Raw genomic sequence first — 16,974 nt, 5'->3', positions numbered from 1 at the left:
CACCGGATTTTCCACAAAGGATCAGCAAACTCTTGCTATCTAGGGCCAAGATAAAAACAACACCAATAGCTATCCAAAACTGTCACAAAACAGTCCAAAAATCAGCCCTGTAAGTGATCAACAGAAGACAAGTTCTACGCAGCTGCAACCACCAACTTGAAGAGCAACCTGCAAGAGAGATCACAGAAAGCTGTATGCCTTCCTTGTACACAGCCACAAGAGAGAGAAAAACAGCCTGTTGTCAACCAATAGAGAGAGCTTCACACACTGCTATCGGCCAATAAGAGGGAAACATACTGCTGAACAGCCAGCTGGAAGGCGACTAACAAACAGGGTAGTTGCACACATGGCCAGCCTGTAGGCGCGACCAACTCCAGAACAGGGAAAAGGAGAGAGAAGAGCTGGTTGCTGTTCAGCCAACTGTAAGACCAACTTGGAGGCAGCCAGCAAACAAGATAACTGCACAGCAGCTGCCGGCCCCCTGTGCGCATAAAAGAGAGAGGATTTCAGCTGCAATCACCTGTGCGCATCCCCAAAAGCAGCTTCTTCCTCCCACTTTTCACGATTCAGCCCCAGCCCTCTTTAGGTAAGAGTCGAGCAGCTAAAAATATGGCTCCAACCTCCAAAAAGCGAATCGACCAGCTATATATGCCTGTGGAAGTCACTTTTAGCATCCCTTGACTTCCTGCCCGAGCTTTGTATGCCAGACTTGGCCCTCGATCATAGGCACCTACTTCTCATAAATCCATGCCCAAATAGTAATAAGTCTGGCCAAACTTTAATGATGTGTGAACACACTGACTTACAAACATGATAAGTCACTTTAATGAATAAAATCTCATGTTGCTCATGCTCTGTAGCCATTTTTTAGGCCAAAATTTGCCAGTAAACGCTTCAGCTTTCTTCTGTGGAAAATCCCTGTTCTCACCTTGGCTCTACTCAGTGTGTGGAACACTGGTAAAGACTGGCGAAGGGACCAAATGGTGACAGTCTCCGAAGCTCGTGAACATTTCACGTGCTTTAAACCCAAGCAATGTCCAAATTCAAAAAAAGTTCAAGGAGAACAAGTCCATGCAAAAGGCATGCACAAAATAAATCACGTTGAACTAGTTACCAAGAAAATCCCCCATCTTCCAAAACTTGGTACCAAATTCCCACATGGAGATTTTTAGGAAAAATCACGGCTGGTCAGAGTGTTGAGTTTCTAGAGCAAACTCAGGCATGATGAAGCTGGTACTATAGCAAAAACAGAACAGTTCCAGAGTCTTTTTTGATACTAAGATTTTTGCAGTACCCTGTGCATCTGCAGATTCCAAAGAACTTCCTTATTGTTTCATTATTTACTCTGTAAGAAGCAACACTTATAAAACAATGCAATTCACCAAATACTAGTGAGACGTTGCTTGCCATCAACCACCTCCAAATGGCCCCTGAAAAAGAAAAAAAAAATAGATAAAATATTTTGTGCAGCAAAAACACACACCACTCAGCTTCATGCAGTCAGTTTTCTGCACTACACAGTTAAGGCATGCAACATTGCATTGTTGACTCCCTTAAAGATTGATCTTTACACAATAGTTTGGCATTGTAGCACAAAAGATACCCCCCACCCAAAAAAAAAAAAAAAAAAAAAACTTACTGGCTTTTTTCATGAAAAAACATCGTTGGTAAAGGTATATTCAGCAACAATGACTCAATAAGTTTGCTTGCCGTTTTCTTGTCCCAGACATAGTCCCGCTGCAAGCACATTGATCAAGTTAGTACATTCTCTATAACATGCAACACAAGGAAGAAGTCTCTAAAAAACGGAGATCACTGCAGTTTCAAGAAAAAAGATTTATGGCATATTGAATTTGGAAATTCTAGAAACAAACTAAGATAGATTTGCAACATCAGGTCGCACAAATCTGCACCTGGTAAGATGGACGCAGGTCCAATTTTCCACGCCTAATTTTGTCCAATACAGAACCCACTGTAAAATCTGAAGAACAAGGCATTGAAGAAGTATGGTCCTTAGAGCAAACAAAGAATGCCTGAAGGTAATGGATGGTATTCTTATGCTACTTTTTATCATTCAAAAAAAATCATCATTAAATATGTTACATATTTTTGAGTTGTAGGGACAAATCAACCAAATAAAATTGAGTTCTAAACATGCATACTCCAACTATTGATGAAAAGCTGATGCAAGGGTCTAAATCAAGCATCGATCCAGGCTAGGAAACAATCTTGAGTGAGAATGCCTGAAGGTAATGGATGGTATTTTTATGCTACTTTTTATCATTTTAAAAAAATCATCATTAAATATGTTGCATATTTTTGAGTTGTAGGGACAAATCAATCAAATAAAATTGAGTTCTAAACATGCATACTCCAACTATTGATGAAAAGCTGATGCAAGGGTCTAAATCAAGCATCGATCCAGGCTAGGAAACAATCTTGAGTGAGAATGGAAGAAGAAATGAAGTAAGGCTTGGAAATTTCCAGGGTAGATAATTTGTCAGCCATATAAGACATGCCTGAAGCAACATTAAGCAAATGAGAATGTGAAGGCTTGTGTTTAAGACTCGGTCTTGCCTATGGCATGTATATTGGATTTGTCTTCATGCACATTGATTGGATTTTTATGCCTATATTAAGCGTGCAAAAGACTAGCCATATGACAAACTTATCTCTGACAGTACATATTGCAGGATTTTGATCTCATACTCTAAAGCCTATCTACCTGGACTGCATGACGTTAACAGAGAATCAAATGAACAACAAACGAATTTGATCCAAAAAAAAAAACAAGAAACGTAAAAACCTAAACTCCTGTACTCCACTATTTTGTTTAGCGAAAGTTCTATTCACACTGTTTGCCAAACTGCCTTAAGACTTAAAAACTAAGAAAAAACAGTAGTCAATACTCATCAATTTAAAAAAAAACTAGCTTCTCTCCAAATAGAGGAACAAACTCTTCTCCCAATCTGATGAATAGCAAGCCTTGGACTGATTTCTGTTAATCCCTGTCGTTCGGGCTCAACGTGTTGCTCTTAATTACATTGTGTGTGTGTGTGTGCGCGCGCGCGCGCATGCGTGTGTGCGTGCAAGGAGATACAGGGAAAGAACAACAAGATTGAAAAATTGGCAACATAGGTGAACCACCAGGAAGAGGTGATTCAGATGTTGAAAGAGACCCAGCTGCAACAACAAGGAATGCCAGAGGCTGCCCCAATGATAGGGGAACTCTGGGCAGAAATGGAAGCCCTAAAGGCTATGGTCAAGGACCATACAATGGAGGAAGGGGAACTGAATACTCAGGAGGGTTGAAGGACTGACTTGGAGCAGTTGAAAGCTGCAAGTGATAAGCTGCGGGAAGAATTGCAGACCACTAACAAAGATTGGGTGGAGGTGGTGAAGAAGCACAAACCCCCACAGAGCATCATACATGAGACACTCGAGGAGGAAAAACACAGGAACCATGTCACGCTCCACCAGCCATACATGTATGTCATGTCAGGCTCCATATGCCACACATGAGCAGTAGAAAAACAGAAGTTGTAAGGAATTTTGTGACAGGTGGAGATCAACTCTGTGAAGATCAACTTCGTGGAGAGCAAAAGGATCATCTCCATCATTCTCATCAACTACACCACCGCCACCGGATCATTGCCTTGTGCCGCCAGCTCCGCCTACGGTGCCATTGCCCTAAAACACCACTGCTGGTGATACAACCACCCTGCAGCACCCAATTACGCCTACCTGCGCCGCCTACCAAGAGCCACCTGCTACCCCAATACCACCGCCTGTGCTGCAACCGCTCCCAGCCAGCACAACTACCGCCACCCTGTACAAAGCTGCTTGTCGCTCTAAGAAGCGCCACCCGCCGTTTTTATCTTCAACTTTGCTAATACCTCTTCTTCAAAACCCTCAGCAAGAGGATTGCCATTCAGGGCCTCATTTCCACTACCTCGATGTTTGTTTCCTTGAAGGCTTTACCCGATTGGACATTTAGTTTCCCTTGGACATCTGCGAGGATTCGGGATCTGATTCAGACTAATCCATACACCTTTGCTCTGATTCCGTTCCAGCCCGATGATAGACTCTTGTGGGTCAACCTTGTGGTGTGCTCGGCATTAGAGATCTTGTGCCTCGACACCAACTTCGCGCCAAGCCTCTTCATCAACAAATTTGTTTGATATTGTAGTCATTTGTTGTGTTGGTCCTGGCTTGGAAAAGCCCGTGGATTGTTCCTGAATAAATTCTTGAAAGAAGACGGGGCCCGTTCCCCCCTCAGTGTGGTGTACTGTGCAAGATCCCTACACCCTTCTTTCTCTCCCCCCTCTCTCTATCTGTCTCTGCACGCACCGCTGGGCTTACATACTGTGCAAAGCTCCCTAAACCCTTCTCACTCTCCCGCTCTATCTCTATCTCTTGGATACGTGGTGGAATCTGTCACGACACGTCCCGCTAGGTTTACACTGTGTCAAAAGATAAGGCTACTCCCTAGTCTACAAAAGCATTGTACTTGATGAAGGCTTCGATGCAATCAATTAACCATCATTGAGTGGCATAATACGTAGATGCCATGGCGCTTTGCCAAGGACCCCCACCCCAGTGTAGTTACATAGAGGGCAGGAAAGGATATGACACGAGAGCGGCCTCTCATCATCAGATTCCCTGATGCCACCAACAGACATGCCTCCTTAGATAGACGAGTTGCATTCAAGGGCACACACGTCTACATGGCGTATGATCTCACCTCAACAAAGGTGGCACACCAGCATGAGGCAATGGTGACACTATGCGAGGCCCGTAAAACGGGCAAGTGGGCTATCTACAGAGATGGCAAGGTCATTATCACTGAGCGCAATCCCAAATAGGGACACACGGTCTATGAGACCAAACACCTAAGGTTAGGAGTATGGATCTGCGATGGCACCCTATGGTCGAATCCAAGAGATTTTAGCGAGATTCTCACAAGCAGGGATGTCATTTTCTATAAAGAGACTCATCACAGCCCTGAGAGGGGTTTACCATACATAGCCGGGTATGAGTGGGAGTCAGCTTTCCAAGGCAAGAGTCGACACCCGCACATCAGGAGGAGTACATGGCTCGGGAAGGGTAGCTGTTCTTTTTAGACCCCACCTCCAACAGATTCTCAACATCATCCCGGAAGGACAAGGATGCACGGTATCTTTGGGTGCGGCTACAGCTAATCAGAGACAGAGTCATCCACATTGCTCTGTGTTATTTTGCACCGAGCCACTCCCCTCAACAGTCAAATATGGACCAATAACAATGCATCAGATAGCTGAAAATACACAACACTACTCAAGATAAAGATTGCACAATACACCACCATTTGGGGCCGCGAACGGGCCGACCCCCTCCTCAATACTGTTGTATATTATTGGAGTATTTAATCTGTTTACAAAGTTCCAGGGGCTTTCCAGCCAGATATTCCATGCAATGCAAATAGTGGAATACATGTTACCCAATCAAGTATATGTCAGAGTAGAATGTTGATGATGAATGGGTGAGAGAATTAGGGTTAGAGTTATTCATGTGGGAGACATACACAGAGAAGCAAGGGAGAGAGAGAGAGAGTTGTGGGGATAAGTCAACTCATGGGAATGAGTGTGTGACTCCCCTATCACACATGTATATTGCACTAGTACACATAGTACACTTCGTACTTTTAATGTACTAAGTGTACTATGTACTATAACTTATGGGCTTGTACACACTATAAGGGTGGGCATAATGCCTTTACCCCAACAGATGAAGGACTCGTCGAGAGAGTCAAAGAGACCATACCACCAACCTCATGCACTTGGAGTGGAGTGAACGCAAAAACTGTCGTTCTGAGACCACGCACGAACATGTGCTCTCGTAATAGAGCCTAGCTCACTCCCTCACAGAGGTGGTGGTGTAGATCCTAGAAGCACAAGTACACAGATAGGTACTCATACTGTGACAAGTACGCGAACAGGTACTTGTAGAAGACCAGATACTCAAGCACCCAAAGGTTCTAAAACCTTTGCCAAAATTTAAAGGGTTAAACAAGGTACTTACCACCTGTTCACATGCCGCAAACGATGCCAGAATACAGAGCATTCGCACAGTCCACAAGTAGGCATCCCCTACCTGTGAACTGGACACATCATTGCAGGCAGTCACACGAAAACAAGTCATGCGAAATCAGTTTCAAGCAAGCAAAGATGCGTGCACATGCATTATATCTCCCGTTCCTAGAACCTATAAATAGAAGGCCTTCCCGAGCACGGAACCGGCTCAACGGGAAGCCTAAAACTAGGATCCCTCACAGTGGGTTCCAGTCCTGACCACACTAAGGGCGACACGAGGCTTGGCCTCCCGTGAGTGACACGAACCCTGGCCTCAGTATGGGTGACACGAAGCTCCTTGGCCTCCCGTACCTTGGCACGAAATAGGGAAAGTCCACTTGGGCGGCCAAATGATGACAAATTTGGTTGAGCAACTAGCACATAAAAGAGGATAAGGGAGTATGGTGCACCCAATTGACAAGGCCTCCTAGGAGAGGTTTATTCTTTCTATATGGCAAAGATTGTTGGCTTGAGGATGATATTCACACAAGGCCATACTCTCTCCTCTTCTCTTGGTCTAATGGGAGGAGGGATGCAAGTTGCATCCATGCACACTTAGATCGCTCCTATGTCGATGATTGGGTTCTTCACAACGGAGAACATACACTCATAGCATCTGGCACTTTCAAATCTGATCATTGCCCAGTGGTTTTATGTATCAAAGATCTCAGATACCATGGCTATAGTACTTCACATGCATATTCCTAAGGATTTCTACTCAAATGCAAAGCTCTTGCAACAAGTGGAAGATGTATGGAGGTCTCATGACTACTAAGATGCAGAGCTCTCGCACCCACAGATGATAGATGTATGGAGGTCTCATGACTTTTCTAATGGAAAAGTGAGTGTGGCATCTGCATTGGAGTGTGTCAGTGATTTTTACCACAGGATGGCCTTACTTAGGAGACATCAGGTCAATGACCATGAAAGGGCTATCAAATGCACGTTATCCATTGTTCAGGTTTAGGGTTTGCAGTGCAGCTAGGAGCTAGGGTGGAGGGAAGGTATTCATGCTGTGTGAGAAAGAGAGAGAGAAAGACAAAACTCGAGAACAGAAGAATTGCACGACTCGATGATGATTGATATTATTGATAATAGCCTTCGCAAAGTACATTACTTTTTATAGCCTAGAGGTTCATCTTCCTCATAGACTCACATTTAATGCATGTGTATCCACCATAAATGAGAGTGGGTTCACCACATACATACATACAAACACTCATAGAGAGTGTTCACTTTGGGCTCTAAACTGCAACACGTGATACAAAGAACACAATGTGCCAACACCTGAAACCCTCCTGTCATGACTGATAGAAGAGCTTGACCACATTCCACACCCCATCTTGCATCACCAACTTGATCTTGGTTTTGCCATGTAGGGAAGTTGGCTCCGGAGAACCTCTCAAAAGTAGGGTTGTTCTGATCTTATCCATGGTGTTCGATGCCTGCAGGTCTAGTTGAGTTGAGCATTAATTTGATGATTTTTTCCAGACCTAAATTTTTCAAAACCTTCAATTTGGCCAATATTGCCCCAATTTTTCAAAACCCCAAAATTTGTGTGTATACAAGCGCTTTGATTTGATGGATTTGACCTGATTTTTTAAAATCGGTTGACCATTGATGTGGTTCAATTTTGCAAGTATAGTTCGCAGTAGAGCAGACATCAAATGCGACTAGCAGCAGGCTGGTCATCAACCGCAACTATACAATGCAAGTGGACGATGTATGGCATTGGCAAGCAGACACTACACAGGCAGCGCACAATAGGCAGTTGGGGAATCGCTGGCAAAGGCAACGGTAGACATTGCAGAGTTAACGCACAATAGGCGGTTGGGGCGGAGGCTGGCAGAGGCAACAGTAGATGTTGCAGAGTTGACGCATAGGCGGTTGCACATGCAGCGCACAAACAGTTGTTGCTCAAGCGGCCTCACACACACCGCTGTTGTAGAGAGCAAAGCAGTTCAGATAGACCCGTGAACAACAAGATGAAATGAGGGGCTAGTTGTCACAAACAGGCACGTGTATATGGAACCAATTCACTACCAAAACAGCATACATACATCAACCATTCTTGGCATACACATGATTACCATCATTGTGAAACATTACATGAGCATATACATCCTGCAAACATAAAACAACTTGCACACGATACAGCACTACGGACTGAAGTTGGGCCAGCAACCCCCCCCCCCCCCCCCCCCCCCCCCCCCCCCCCCCGCGAGGTATCTTTATTACCACCAGAAGTATTTATATGTACAAGATGCGGGTGCCCGGAGAGTACACACTCATCCAGCCGACACCAGATTTATCCAACTGTGAAAACATAGGTAAACACATTACCTACAACTCCTCGGTCACCAACCACTCCTGCTGCAACACCCTCGGTCACCAACCAAGGTTGAGCGATCACCGACCGCTCCTGTAGAAATACCCTCGGTCACCAACCACTCCTATACTTTGATACAGCGGTCACCAACCCTCTAACAAAGTGCTGTCCCAAACCTGCAAAACAGTAACCAGCCATGGTTTTGGCTCACTGGCCACCCACTGGTTCCACCAGATCACATCCCCACGCCTGATACTTGTCTAGGGACATGTCTGCTCAAGTTTCATCGTGAGAAACCTCCTGCAAACCTATAAAAACAGCCAATAATGGCCCTTACAACAGTCGGCCAGCTCTTGTTGAGGCTTTGTTCACTCTGTCCAAGCCCTGTTCTCAGCAGAGTAGCACAAAAACAGTCCCAACAACCATTCGCCAGCTTCTGGAAACAAATCTAACAGCCTACAGCCCTGTAGATGTAGTCGGCCAGCCCTGTAGAGAGAGAAAGAGAGAAATAGCAGCCAGCCAACCCTGGGACTCTTGCTCTTGGCATGTACTCCACCTATAGCTCATGCAAAATGAGTAAACTTGCTGTTTTTCCTGTCCAAACAGCTCCTAACAGCCCACGTTTTTCAAATGACTCCTCTACAAGTCAGGGCTTGCCCACTTTGGCCCTCCCACACACAGAATAGCAACTCATGGAGCTATTTGGGAGTGCCCGGGTGCTCATCTCTCATAATTGGCCTTGGTTCATTAAAAATAGTCTTGCTTGATGTGAACTCACTTATAAAATTATAAGTGTGTCCGCCCACACTTTAAGTGAATGTGAACCCAGCAACCAATAAACCTTAGTAACATGAAATAATGAAAAAATTCGGTTAAGTGTGCACAGTTACCACCTGCAAAACACATAAGGAAACCATATGAGTCCCAAACAGGTGTGCACACGCGTATCCACGGGTTGTCCAAGCGTCCCCGGTGCCCGTGGACATTCACGGGTAAAATACCAAGCAATGTCCAGGCATCAAAAACAAGTCATCCATGCATGTGCAACTCACATACATATGCTAGTGCACAAACATAGTGGATGAAATCTCCCAACTTACATCTTGTACATCCAACTAGCCCGTTCACAAGCGTCGTCCACACAGGACCAAAAAGTACTCACCAGAGTAACCACCCTTCCATGAGTCCAGAGTCACTCACCAGGGTTACCACCCTTCCATGAGTTCATAAATCATGCCAGGAACTCACACCAGGATACCAATCCTTCCATGGAGCCCTCCCGCATGTATTCAATCATGACATCATTCCAGACGTCTTCCAGAGAAGTGGTGGCATTCCCCTCGGCTTCTAATCAATTGCCCGCAACTGAAAAAGCTTCCAAGTAGGCCGCAAGAAGATCTGGATAATCTTAAAAATATGCCTCGTCCATCCACTTCACATCAAGTGCTGGATAGTTCCTGAAGTTCACAAGGTACTTACAAACAAGCCTGCCTCTAGCAGCTTTCCGTTCCTTGTGAAAAACAATCTGCTCAGGCTGCAATACCTCTTCCAGCTCATCAACCTCAGGTTGATCTTCCATAACCGGCTCCGCCGGCTTAGGACCAATATATCTCTTCAAAATCCTGACATGGAAAGCATTATGAATCCACCAATGATCTAGCAACACCAACCTGTAAGATACCTCATTGATCTTTTCCAAGATCTGAAATGGTCCATAATACCTGCAAGATAGCTTCGGATAGTTACCATCTTTCCCAGTCTGCTTGCGAAGGCAAGCCTTTTGGAATTTTAATAAAACCCAATCTCCATCCTTCAAATCCAATTGCTTTCTATGCTTATCTGCAGCTTTCTTATGCTTATCTTGGGATCTCTGTATGGCTGTCCGGACCTGTGCAAAGGCCGTATCCAAATCCCTTACATACTCATCTGCTGCAAATATCTCATCCTTTGTGCGAAGGATAGGTGGCAAAATAATCTTGCCATAGACAATCTCGAAGGGCGCCTTGCCAGTAGAAGTATGCACTGTATTGTTGTAAGTAAACTCTACCAGCGACAAATACTTCTCCCAATCTGATTTGCGATCAGCCACATAGCATTTCAAAAGATCAAGCACTGCTGAATTTGCAATCTCACTCTGCCCATCTGTCGCTGGATGATATGCAGAAGAGAAATTCAGCTTCGTTCCCATGTTATCAAACAATGCTCGCCAAAAGAGACTTGTGGTGCAAGGATCACAATCCCCCACAATCGTTTTTGGCATACCATGATGCTTGAAAACCTATGCCATAAAAAACATCAAATACCCATCAAGTATGGAGTAATTCGGTGCTGTTATACCCTGCTGAAAACCAGCCCATATATGCTGAAAATCATCATCTGTATGATAAGAATTTGGCATATCTGATAAGTCCTGATGATAGGCTACTGTAATAGCACTTACTTGAGGCCTTCGGGATAGTGCATCGGCCACTACATTGTTCTTACCAGGAGTATGTAAAATCTGAAAATGAAACATAGATAGGAAGTTTTCCCATCTCATATGTTTCTCAGATAGCTTAGTCTGTGTAAGAAAATACCGTAGACTCTGATGATCAGTCTTAACAGTAACTTCAGCTCCCAAAAGATAATGCTTCCACATCGTGAGAGCATGAATCACTGCCAATAACTCTTTCTCGTAAACCTACAAGTGGAGTTTAGCATGTTGCAACCGACGGCTCTCATATGCCACTACATGGCCTTCTTGGTTCAACACTACACCAATACAACTCCCACATGCATCACATTCCACTGAGAAGGGTTTATGCAAATCTGGAATGATCAACACCGGTCCAGTCATGATTGCTTCCTTTAACTTAAGAAAGGCAGTCCTTTGCTTGTCACCCCAATGAAAAGTAGCTTTCTTCTTTGTTAAATCAGGCAAAGGCAAAGAGCTTAATAAACCAGCGATAATATGAGCATAATCCCAGAAAACTCCTAATCTCATGTACATTCTTCAATTCGGGCCAATCCCAGAAAACTCCTAATCTCATGTACATTCTTCAATTCGGGCCAATTGTTTATAGCCTGCGACTTGGCGGGATCCATACGTACTCCAACCTTGGATACAATATGACCAAGGTAGTGAATTTCAGCCAAGAAAAATTCACTCTTCTTTCCATTAATGTAGAGCTTATGGCGACGAAGCTCTTCAAACACTATGGCCAAATGCTCCTTATGCTGCTCTTCATCTTTAGAGAACACAATGGTGTCATCAAAGAAAGTACCTCTGAACTTTCTGTGTGCTCTGAAGATACGATCCATCATACGGTTAAAGGTGGCAGGAGCATTGGTAAGTCCAAACGAGACCACCAAGAACTCATAAAGCCCAAACTGCGTACAAAAAGCAATTTTGTGAATATCCTGAGAGGCCATCCGTATCTGATGATATCCACTCTTAAGAGTGGATATCTGATGATATCCACTCTTAAGATCGATGCGGCTAAAACATGCTGCACCCTCCAACCTATCCAAAATATCATCGATACGTGGTATGGGGAACCTGTTCTTTATCGTCACCTTGTTAAGGGCACAATAATCCACACACATCCTGTACGTCCCGTTTTTCTTTTCCACCAACAACACAGGTGAGCAATAAGGCGATGAACTAGGACGTATCAACCCTTTCTCAAGCAAGTCATTAACCTGCACCATGATCTCTTCTTGTTGACTTGCACTCACCCTATAAGGGGGTCTATTCAGGGACGTACTCCCAGGTCTCACATCAATACAATGATCCTCGGGACGCTCAGGTGGCAACTCTCCTGGTAATGCATCCCTGAAACAATCACCATAACCACGCAAAAAGTCTATGCGCTCTTAGGTTAGATAATCTACATTTACATTCTCATGTTCAGATTGTTCTATTACAAAAACCAAGTAAGAACAAGCTGACTTCTTCATTATTTTGGAAACCTGAACATGACTTACAATAGGTATGGTACTACCTGGAGTACCAGCTTCTATAACAAGCTCTCTACGTCTATGAACAAAGCTGATTTTCTTGGACTTATAGTCCTTGGGCTCCATACAAGCATGCCAAGGCATCCCCAACAAAACATCACGTCCTGTGAGAGGAGCAACTAAGAAACTCTCATGATCAAGATATCAGTATATATGAATTCAGAGTTTGCCAATGGCGTTACATCAACTCCTTTACCCTCAAAAGCGGCATCTGCATTCATTTGAGTCCCAAAATCTGATACATCCAAGACTATGGCAGCAGCCATCTGTACCGAAATGAAATTATCTGTGGATGCATCATCAAACAAAAAGAGTGCAGACTGATCCCTCAATTGTCCCCATGCTTTACATATTGTTCTATGATATGGGGGTTGCTCCGTGTTTCCCTGCACATCGGGCACAACATTCACATGAGGCTTTTCTACATTGGAATCTGCATTCTTGGGATTCTGCGGGCATTTGGTAAATATGTGATCCTTACTGCCACAACCAAAACATTTCCCATCACGTACATAATCAAGCCTATGCTGTTTTGACAGCCCAAAATCATTGTGTTTACCCCGGCTTCTTAAACGAGTTTCCCTTTGTATCTGAGGCATCTTTCTGCTCACTTTTATAGGGCTGTCCACCCTTTTTCTGGTCATAACCATCCCCTCTCTTGCCCTTAAATGAATCTGAATTTGACTTGTTTTTAACCCACTTCATATGCAACTTTTCAGCTATGAGTGCCGAGTTTATCAACTGCTAAAGAGTCTGATTTGGGTACACCTGTAAGCTCTCTTGAATGATGGGGTGCAAACCTAATTCAAACTTCCGTTTCTTCTCCCCATTAGAAAGAGACATAAAGGGAGTAACTTTCAACAATACCTTCCAGTACTTAGCTATATATGTCTGCACTGTCTCCCCTTCATCCTGCTTCAACCAATCCCACTCTTTGCGTACATTCTTGGCAAAGTTTGGAGGTAAGAATTGAGCATAAAACTGAATTTTAAAGTCATCCCATGTGCGGGCAGGACTTGCATCCAAAAGCTTGGCCATCCACCAATCACTAGCTCTCTCTTTGAGATGCATACCCACATGCCTGAGTTTAGACTTCTCAGAGAAATCTTCATTGCAAAAAGCAGTTTCAAACTGTCTCACAAAAGCAAGCGCCTTCGTAGTATCCATCTTGCCATAGAAGTTCTCAAACTTCACATCTTTGTCTCCTGACTTGAACTCTCGGCTTTTCTTTTTAGAACGAGACTCTTCTCTAGCCTCATGTCTAGGCTTAGGCGACTCATGCCTAGGTCTCTTCCCACGTACTCGAGACACGCTCCTGGAGTGGCGAGAATCTTCACTTGAAGAACGCTCTCGGCATGAAGATGCATAACAGTGACGAGGATCTACACCTCCTGATGTACTGGAATCTGCATGTGCTTCCACGTAAGTGAGGGCATGATGAGCTACTCCCCTAAGGGAGGACCCGGGCCTGGAAGCCCGGGTCAAGGTGTCTACAAATGAGTAAGAGCCTCGAGCACGGAGTCCTTTTTGTACCCACATCACCCAATACATCCTTTTTGCCTTTCAAATAAGATATGGCCAGCTCTCTAGGATCTTCATATCTCATCTCTGCTGCTATGGTCTCAAAGGCTCCATCGTCACCTGAACCCTTCTTTTTCTTTTCATTCAAAACCCTCTACACATCAGGGTTATTCTTGAGAGTCCGCCATTCAGCTGTCTCCTCACGATAGCGTCTAACTTGATGCTTGAGAGCCTCTAGCTCTGAAAGTACATCGGCCTGGTCAGAATATGCGGATTTAGCAGACCGTTGTGCATCTGAATGCTCACCAGACCCTACTTGCATGCTCATGTTTCACAATCTGTATGCTCAGCAAAAAGCTTTTCGTATGCCCAAAAATCATCTTTCTCAAGCAAAGAAAGAAACCAATGCTCTGATACCACTGTCACAAACGGGCACGTGTATACGGAACCAATTCACTACCAAAACAGCTTACATACATCAAACAATTCCTGGCATATACATGATTACCATCATTGTGAAACATTACATGAGCATATACATCCTGCAAACATAAACCATCTTGCACATGACACAGCACTAGGGGCTGAAGTTGGGCCAGCTCCCCCCTGAGGTATCTTTATTACCAACAAAAGTATTTATATGTACAAGATGCGGGCGCCCGGAGAGTACACACTCATCCAACCGACACCAGATTTATCCAACTGTCAAAACATAGGTAAACACATTACCTGCAACTCCTCGGTCACCAACCAAGATTGAGTGGTCACCAACCACTCGTGTTGCAAAACCCTCGGTCACCAACCAAGGTTGAGCGATCACCAACCGCTCCTATAGAAATACCCTCGGTCACCAACCAGGGTAGAGTGATCACTCCTATACTTTGATAGAGCGGTCACCAACCCTCTAACAAAGTGCTGTCCCAAACCTGCAAAACAGTAACCAGCCACGGTTTTGGCTCACTGGCCACCCACAAATTCCACCAAATCACATCCCCACGCTTGATACTTGTCTAGGGACATGTGTGCTCAAGTTTCGTCGCGGGAAACCTCCTGCAAACCTATAAAAACAGCCAATAATGGCCCTTACAACAGTTGGCCAGCTCCTGTTGAGGCTCTGTTCACTCTGTCCAAGCCCTGTTCTCAAGAGAGTAGAACAAAAATAGTCCCAACAGCCATGCGCCAACTTCTAGAAACAAATCTAACAACCTACAGCTCTGTAGATGTAGTCGGCCAGCCTTGTAGAGAGAAAGAGACAGAAATAGCAGCCAGCCAACCCTGGGACTCTTGCTCTTGGCATGTACTCCACCTGTAGCTCATGCAAAATGAGTAAACTTGCTGTTTTTCCTGTCCAAACAGCTCCTAACAGCCCACGTTTTCAGATGAGTGGGCTACAAGTCAAGGCTTGCCCACTTTGGCCCTCCCACACCCACAACAGCAACTCGTGGAGCTATTTGGGAGTCATCTCACCACCCTTCCATGATTTCATAAATCATGCCAAGAACTCACACCAGGATACCAATCCTTCCATGGAGCCCTCCCACATGTATTCAATCATGACATCATTCCAGACATCTGCCACCACAGAAGTGGTGACACTAGTGATCTAGTCGACTGGAGAGGGCAACTGTGAAGATGGCGTAACATAGCTCTGATACCATGTTCAGGTTTAGGGTTTGCACAGTGCAGCTAGGAACTAGGGTGGATGGAAGGTATCCATGCCACATGGTATGTATAAGAAAGAAAGAAAGAAAGAAACTTTTCTTAACGTCTTCAAAAGACCACTAAGGTCTACGAGACAAAAAAGGTGTTACAAAGTATCCAATTTCTTGGACTTGGAGCTGACGGGCATACAGCCAGTAGGTCTTAGGCACCTAGCTCATTGCATCTGAACCACCTTGTCTACGGTAACCCGGGGAAACGGTAAGGCTCTTATGTGCACTGTCTGACTCGTCTGAGAGGTGGGGGGGTCCTAGACGGGTTCCTCTCTCAAGCGGCAGTGAGAGGCTTCCTGGATGTGGGAGAAAAAGCTCGTGATCCAAGGCTACGAGGTATCTTTGCCCGGACACTGTCGGCGTGATCCATGCAGGTCGTCCTTGTGTCTACGCAACTCCAGACGGTAGAGCCCAAGACAACACTGATCCGGATAGTCAATGACTCTGGATAATGGCCCAAAACCCTCTCTGAACAGATAGTGGAATCTCTCACGTATCTCATAATACACCGGGCATCTGCAAACATAATGCTCCTCAGTCTCCACCTCCGGGGAACAAAGTGTGCAAATGCAGTCTACTCTATCAATACCCTCAGCTCTCCCCGTCTCCACTATAAGCCTGTGTGAAGAGACCCGGATCTTCCCATGTTTAGATATGTTACATGTTAGGTCATTTAAATATCTTTTCAAAGGTGTAGTGTGAGAACACAATCCATAGTTCATGTATGCACGTGATCATGATTTTTTGCTAGATTTATTAAAAATAAGGATTGAGTGTCCTTAAAAATCATGTTTTAATGTGGAAAATTTTTCAAAATGTTGTAAATAGGGAAACTTGTTGGGTTAAAAGATGCAGCACAAACTTATTGGGTTGCATTTGTCATGTACGCACATGATCATGATGTTTTGTTAGATTTTTTAGAAATAAGGACTGAATGTCCTTAAATATCATTTTTAATGGGGAAACAATTTCAAAATGTTGTAAACTGGGAAACTTCATGGGTAAAAGATGCAGCACCGACTTTTGGAATTTCCTAGGAAAACTTGTTGCATAAAAGATATCACCAACTATTTAGAAGCCATCAGTTGTGAGCCATAGGAAAACCTCTCTGTAGAGTTCCATCTTGGTCCCATGATGCTCGGGTACCTGCCATGTGATTGTTAGAAGTCATCTCTTGTCTATACATTTACACCAAGGCCTCTGTTGTGGGTGTGCCTGCCCGGATTAGGTGTTTTCTCATTTTTCCCCACTCTCCATATTTTTCCCTATTTTTTACCAGATGTGGAAGGCTGTCCTGAGTGGT

At 44.4% G+C, this 16,974-nt stretch overlaps 1 protein-coding gene across 3 annotated transcripts in view; it reads right to left on the bottom strand.

The window, feature by feature from the left end:
- The window catches only part of LOC147635879 (uncharacterized), a 153,604-nt gene that overhangs the window by 110,458 nt on the left and 26,172 nt on the right, over positions 1-16,974 (bottom strand). For all 3 annotated transcript variants that reach the window (XM_086801276.1, XM_086801277.1, XM_086801275.1), the window contains exons 2-4: positions 1,914-1,981; positions 1,640-1,737; positions 1,383-1,430 (exon numbers count right to left, since the gene is read on the bottom strand). In XM_086801276.1, the coding sequence (XP_086657402.1) occupies positions 1,383-1,430; positions 1,640-1,737; positions 1,914-1,981 (214 nt within the window). The remainder of the gene's footprint in view (positions 1-1,382; positions 1,431-1,639; positions 1,738-1,913; positions 1,982-16,974) is intronic.

Source organism: Cibotium barometz, chromosome 8 (genome assembly GCF_041138505.1).
Source record: "Cibotium barometz isolate CiBa-2024 chromosome 8, ASM4113850v1, whole genome shotgun sequence".
In the NCBI taxonomy this organism is placed as follows: Eukaryota; Viridiplantae; Streptophyta; class Polypodiopsida; order Cyatheales; family Cibotiaceae; genus Cibotium; species Cibotium barometz.
The sequence above is the reverse complement of the archived record's forward strand: the minus strand, read 5'-3'. Positions and strand labels throughout refer to the sequence as shown.